Source organism: Marmota marmota, unplaced genomic scaffold, assembly GCF_001458135.2.
Source record: "Marmota marmota marmota unplaced genomic scaffold, marMar, whole genome shotgun sequence".
In the NCBI taxonomy this organism is placed as follows: Eukaryota; Metazoa; Chordata; class Mammalia; order Rodentia; family Sciuridae; genus Marmota; species Marmota marmota.
In genome coordinates, this window is record NW_026000164.1 from 9,177,836 (window position 1) to 9,185,311 (window position 7,476).

At 41.7% G+C, this 7,476-nt stretch overlaps 1 gene segment (V, D, J or C); it reads right to left on the minus strand.

Annotated features, from left to right (window-relative positions):
- The window catches only part of LOC107148991, a 37,395-nt gene extending 31,882 nt beyond the window's left edge, over positions 1-5,513 (minus strand). The window contains 2 exon segments of the C gene segment in view: positions 4,942-5,229; positions 5,363-5,513. Coding sequence covers positions 4,942-5,229; positions 5,363-5,489 — 415 coding nt within the window.
- Between the last annotated feature and the right edge of the window lie 1,963 nt (positions 5,514-7,476).

Here is a 7,476-nt window from a genome sequence, read left to right on the forward strand (position 1 = left end):
GTCAGGATCCTCTAATCTAACATCTCCCCCATCCCAACTGGTGGCTTTGGACCCTCTGGAGGGAAAATATTTCAAACCTCTTCTCAGCACTAACATGAACCCCAGACAAAGATCCTACCTCGTCCCAAGAGAAGTAGCAGGAGAGCCCACATCTTTAGTCAATGACCTCTCCCCTGAGAAAAGGCACTAAAAGTCAGATGGAAATAATCTTTCCTTCTGACCCTGCAGTTGCTTCCCCACCTGCTCTGTTCCAGAATATGGAGAAATGGGTCTGCCCCCTAGTGGAAATGTGTGGCTCTTCATTTAGAATGGGTGTTTAACAAGGCATCCCGGCTGTCAGAGCCCACCATCTATCCGTGTTCTCATCCATCATTATTCAATAACTGCTTAATCCCTGGGTACTTTTAATAAAGATTACTTGTACTCAAATTCAGTTCAGTATGGGTTAAGCAAAAGTCCTGTAAAATGATCATAATCCCATGTTCCTTTGCATTATTCAGCCAGTTTCCTGTATTATGTAACCACCTAAAATTGTTTATTTTTGCATAATAGAAGTATTAGTATTTTTGAGCACTTACTCTGTTTTGCATGTATTATTTCAGTCTATTTACATGCTATGTTATTTAGACTACTATTGTCATTCTTTTTATGAATTAGGAAATCTTACCGGTAAGACCTAGAGAACTTAACCCGCCAAAGTTCACATAATCCAAAAATTAGTAACAAAGTGAAGATTCCAGTCCACTCCTATTGATCCCATAGCTCAGACATTAACATCAGTACTACAGAGGACTGCCTTAGCTTTGCAGTTTTCTGTGCCTTATTGACTGGTACATAACTAAGAATGATAGGCCTAGTAATTTTCATGTTGTTACCTTGAATGTTGTCAAAGGTACCTCTGGGATTCTGTTTCATCCCTCTGGGGATACTTGGCTTTTTTGTTTTAATAAAAATTTAACTTGTTTGAATTCAGACTTCAAATTCCGTTCCTCTAGAGCAGGCAATAGCTGAAACTGCTGTTCAATTCTCCCAGCCTCAGCATGGCTGGCTGGACTGTTATTTTTCATGTGCATGATTCAGGCCTCAACCAGATATTTGGACAGGGTTTGTGTGAGAACATCGGTTTGCACTTTTGTGGCCTTCCCCTTTCTTGAACATCCTCCCTGACTCCACAACTAAGTTCTTCATGGTTTTCTATGTGACTAGAAATGTTTCCCAGCAGAAAAAGATATTAAAACAGAAAACTGTCTTTTCACCCAAGTGTGGTCTTCCCTGTAGCTTCTGCCTGCTTCTGGTTGCTTTGCTGTGCCTTCAACTAGGCCTTCAAAATTTGTGTCTAGAATTTATGGTTGTTATTTCCTGGAAGGTGTGTCTTCAGGAGTCGCCAGGCCATTATCACAATTGCCTCATCCTTTTTAATGCTGCTTAATGATCAGAAGATTCTAGTTTTCTCATTCCTCTGTGTATATGAAGCTTCTGAAAATTCTAGGCTCATTTTAATGGAATCACCTTCTCCATTATGGATCTGGGTCTTGGATAAGCCATGCAAACTGACAGTAGAATCCATGGATGGTTTACTGAAACAGTATGGACAGACAGATCCACAGTCCGTATTTTGGCCATATTTGAAATGTAATTCTAGAGCCCCCTGTTTGGACTGATTGCGAGTTAGTTCTACTGTCTAGCTGTTCTGTTATTCTGAATAAGATTTCCATGAGTTCTTTTTATTTTGTTTTTCTTTCATAATTTCCTTTGGGCACACGTTTTGTAATTTCCCCAAAAAGGGTAAAATAGAAGTAAAAGTCTTGGATTCTAATATAAATGAAATTGTCTTTTTGTTTGTATTTTTTTGATATCTTGAGTTTGTGGAGAAATATATGTTGAAAATCATTTTCTATCAGAATTTTATAGATATTTCTTGCATAATTGTTTTCTAGAATTCAGTGTTGCTGAGAAATCTAATGTCATTCGGCTTTCTAATTCTCTTATAGCTTTTTATATATAGCTTTAAGCTATAAGTTTTCTTTGTCCTGGGTAGTATAGTATAAGGATCATTGAATCTGCCGTGTGTTGAAACTTCATAAAGCAATGCCTTAGTTTTAGTTGTAAATTCATCAAAAACGCTGTTGCCTTTTCAGTGTGGAGGCTCATGTTTTCCATTTCTGGGGAATAAATTTTGTGTGATTATTTCTTTGAGAGAAGCTGCTCTTTCCTTTTTCTGGAATTCCTCCCCGGCAACTGTTGGATCTCCTGTGTTGACCCCTTAAGCCACCAATGTTCCCTTTCATGTTTTCTGTCATCTCTTTTGCTCTATTTCTTTTGACTCTTATTTTAAACAATTTATTTTGCCTTTCTTAAAGTTTATAGGTGTCCTCCCTGAAATATATTTCTTTTGTACCATTTTAAGAATGGAATATTTCTTTTACCTTAGGATGGAAACAAGCATTTGCATGACTGCTATTTGAAAATTCCCTTTCTTTCCTTTCCTGGGTCTGCTTGCCTCAGTTTTCTTTGTTCCCATTATTTCTTTTTCTTTTCTCTTTCTTTTGTCTCCCTCTCTATCTCTTGCTTTGGGGAGGAGAGGATGTGGGGATTGAACTCAGAGGCACTTGACCACTGAGCCACATTCCCAGTACCATTTTTGTATTTTATTTAGAAACAGGGTCTCACTGAGTTGCTTAATGCCTTGCTTTTGCTGAGGCTGACTTTGAACTTATGATCCTCCTGCTCCGCCTCCTGAGCTGCTGGGATTACAGGCATGTGTCACTGTACCAAGTTGCTTTCTTTCTTAAATGTTAGAAATACCACTGGGCATAGTGGCACAAGCCTATAATTTCAGTGACTCAGGAAGCTGCAACAGGAAGATTGTGGGTTCAAAGCCAGCTGCAGCAATTCAGTGACACACTGTCTCAAAAAATAAAAAGGGATAGGGATGTATATCAGTGGTAGAATGCCCGAGTTCAATTCACACACACACACACACAAACACACACACACACACTGATGATCTTTGATTGCTTATTCATGTTAAAGTAGGGCATGAAATCCCCAGTGTCTGGTAACATGGTGCACTTGCTTACTAGAGTTCACTTGAAGAGACCAGGCTGGAAACCAACCATTTTGTAAGGGTCACTCAGATGCTGGTGTAGGTCTCTTTCCCAGGAATGTGTAGTTTCTTCAAATACGAGTATTTCACTAGGCTTCTGTGGAGTGCTGCATTGTTGCGCTCTGCCAGGGCAGTGGAGAGGTGTTGGGAGACACCTCTTCATGGGTCTCTGCAATTTCTCCACCCCCCACCCCCCAACAGCTTTCCTTCTGGACTATCTCATCAAGGAAATTTGCACAGCAATCAGCCCTGAAAGGTGAGACCATGTCTCCCTTTGGGTTAGAGAAAAGATTTGTTTCTTGTCCCGAATAATAAGGATCAGTCTCCCTCTGGGGAAAAGGTTGATCAGGTGTGGTAGAAGCCTCTTCTGAGGACTGAATTCTCTGAGCTTTTGGGTCATCAGTTGTGACTCAACCCTACCACATGTGCAACACCCCGTAGCTCCTCCATATCACTGTGGGGGTGAGGGTGAGGGTGAGAGTGGGGGTGTGTGGAGAAGCAGCTGGCCACAGGACAGGGGAGGACCTGTCGGGTCTGGGGCAATGCTCTTTCCTCCAGGGACCCATGGGAGGCAATGACAATGATGGATGATCCCAGAGGGCACTGGGAACAGACACACAGTGCTTATAGCTGGCCTCCTCTTTTGTGACACACTGTCTTATGATTGATCATCTGAGTTCGTGCTGTGCTTGCTGTGGGAAATAGGGAATTTGTGGGAAATGTCAGGTTCTCGGGTACAACCGAAGATGCTTGCATATAAATTTTGAAGACCTGTGCTCTGTTGCTTAATGATACATTGTGATGATGTATTTCCTCTGTTCGGGATGTTGACTTCAGAAGGAATCCTGTGATTCTAGCCTTATGTCAGGGAATCTTTCCCTTCATTCCAATGGGATTGCTCACAGAACCTGGCAGGTATTTCTTCTTTTTGATAGTTCTTTGTTTGAAATTCTCCAAAATCAGATCGTGTCTGATCTCTCATATAAACTCAATCCTGGGCATTACAATACATATTAATTTACTTTTTTCTCTTATGTCTTTTACATAAAAATGTAACACTAAATCCAAATGTGTTTTCCTATGTCTATTTTATCTCATTTATAGCTTTCCAAAGTTCTTATAATTTGGGTTTCTAATACCCTTAACATTTCTTCTGTATTTCAAAAGTAGGCAAGTCTCAATTAAGATTTTCTGACAGGGTAGTCTGGTCATTCTCTAAAACAAACACACATCTTCTCTGGTTGATTATAGCCTGACCTGTTCTTATCACTCTTTGCATCAGAGTTTATTCCCTCCCCGACTAGATTTCTCCCAACGTAAGAGGATTATCAGAGAAACTGGAGAATTCACTTTTTCAAAAATTAGAGTGTTTCTCTTTATTGAATGAACAGAATCCCAATTCTGTAAACTTCTTCTTGATCAGCACATGACCATTAACATTTATTCAAAAGGTTTAAAGTGTATTAGTGGCCTCTAGTGACACTACTAACAGCAGAGATGCTGAACAAGAAGAGGACTTGGATATAAATGGGAAGGAAACCTAGTAGAAAATGATAGAACGGGGCTCAGTGTGAGTTTAAGAGGACTTCTTGTTGGCTCGAGTCTCACAGATTCAGGTTGGGGACAATATACGTGTTTGGCAGGTTAACCTCAGAGTGTACCCCGACTTGGCAGGGGTGAAATCATCTCCTGCTAATTGATATTGTTGAGTTTTCTTGTTCATGGTCACTTTTTTCTAATGTCACCAGCCTGCCCCAGGAGCCAGCATCAGGCCGAGCAAAGTCACTTTCTTTTTTGTGCAGGGAGGCTGTGGCTGTGCAGTACTGTGGCTTTACTGCAGGCACAGAGGTACAGAGCCGTCTGTGTGAAGCTGGCAGACTCCAGGATCAGGGAGAATCTCTCCCTCTTCTTCCGAGAGACACTGTACCCCTCAGGGATATCTCCTTTGTCATTATTGTCAGCATCATACGAAAAATAGATCAGCCGTAGCCCCAGGCCCGGGTCTTGTCGATACCAGAACATTCTTTCATAGTCCATATCCTGTAAACACTCCAGCACAGCTTTCTCCCCCATCCTTTTGACAAGGAATCTCGGGGTCTGGGTTACTCCTGTGTCCACAAGGCCTGCAAGAGGATAGAGGAGGTGAAAAGAGAGGCCAATAGGAAGTATGATAAGGGAAAAATCCTGGATCCAAGTCCTGCAAAGAACAAGACAGGGCTTTCCACCCCACCTCAGCCACCAACTCCCAGGACTCACCCACTGCCAGGAAACAAAGGGCCACCCCCCAGAGCAGCCTCACTCCCATGGCAGTTTTGAGGAAAGAATGGGTCTTCTCCCAGCTGCAGGCTGACTGTGATGTCATCTTCCTGCCCATGCTCACCATCCCTCCTCCATCACAAGACTGGAGTCTGGAGGTGAGAGAGAGAGAGAGAGAGAGAGAGAGAATGTGTATGTATGTATGTGTGTGGGAGGTATATGTCTTTAAGTATGGATTTGGTATATCAAAATATTTATTTTTAGGTACTTCTGTTCCAATTGCTGCTGTTTTGTTTCCATAGAAGTGGGTACTCATACATGATTTTTCTAGTGGGTATGGGGCAAATTCCTTTTACTGGGAAACTTTCTTTCCATGCTGCTGCATTGGTAATGGTGATTGCAGTGGTGCAAATGCCCACACATGCAGGTTCACCAGGCGGGGTGCCGGGGACAGAGGAATACCAATAGTGGATGCAAGCAACAGTGAGTGTGTTATTGGTGGAGAAGTTAAGAATAATAACAAAACCCAATTAATTGTCTGCATTTATCATCACTATGTGGTTAAAGACTTCTTCCAATGCAACATTTTCTTTCCGTGGCTGGTTTATTTTCATTAGTAAAAATGTCAACCAGTAGAAGCAGAGTGTTGAATGCTGCTTTCCAGGGGAAGAGGATGGGAGAATGGGGAGCAGTTATTCAACTGTAGAAAGGCCATGACGGAAGAGAAGGCTATACCACCTGTAGCTCAATTTACAGGACTGCATTGGACATGTAAAATTTTGTTAAATTAATTTGCTTACTGGGCCTCCTGCTAAATGTCCTTACCACAACAAAAAGAAAAACCATCTCACCAGGTGATTTTGGTGCACATGAAAAACCAGTGATCAAAACAAAAGGGTCAGACACAGATATCACAGTGATGCTTATATTTTCCAATAACGTTTTTCTTGTAGTTATTACACTTACATCATCCATTTAGATTTCTTCATGGTATATCGGTTTTTGAAAATGCAGCTATGTACACAAAATCAGTCACAGGCATGGGACAGTTTCTATTCTGTTTGGAATAATACGAAGTCATCATGACCCATATTCTTAGTTTTGACCTTACCATAAACACTGATCCCTCACCCAACAGATGGACCCTTACCATGGATCAACTTGCTGACATGGCTCAACATGAAATTTCACTGGACCATTTGCTTATATAAAAAGTTTTAAATCAATAAATCATGGTTATAAGAAATAATAACAGAAAAAAGTCATTCTTTACTAAAATGGGTTTTAAAAGAAATAATAACAGAAAAAAGTCATCCTTTACTAAAATGCACAAGACATGTAAATTCTGAAAGTTGCCATTTTGGGCAAAATCTATAAATGTACAAGGTAGTCTGACATGCTTAAATGAAAGGCTTTAGACTAAGGTAAAGTTTGTTCCCTGGCACACAGAGGTAAATAAAAGGAAGGGCCTGTGCACTCCTGCAGGAGGGAGTCCGAGGGCCAGATCTCCAAGAGGTGGCATGAGAAGCTGGGTTGACTCAGGCCATTTCTGTGAAAGGGACTAGTATGGAAAGCCCTAGACCCCCTAGAGCCTCAATATCTCCAGAATGGGGAGACAGGAAGGGCTTCTGAGTGCTTCTCGCTGGGCCTTCTTTGGTGAGGGCAGGGTTCAGGAAGGCCAGCTCTCCCCTTTCTGTGCAGAGAGGAAGTGACTGCATAGAGTTGTGGGCTAACTGCTGGCAGAGTGTGTGAGGGGGCTGCGTGTCTGAAGGTTGGGAGAAATGTTCAGTCTAGTCTCAAGACAGCACATTTCTCAGAGCTGTCCCATTTTGGGGTACCCCAGGCACCAATAGATTAATTGTATCCTTCCTCCTGGCTCTTGCCCTGACTCACACATATAGATCATGGTACACATTGTGGTTCACCTTTTCTGACCTTCTTTTCTGACCCTGAAACCTAATAGGGATCTCAGTGACACCATGATTCATGAACATTGTGGATAAAAAGAGGGAGAATTTAGGAAGGATACTGAAGTATAACCAAAGAAAAACGCTTAATATATGGTCTGGCACACCAAGTTCAAGGGTATCATACCTGGGAATCTGACCTGCCTC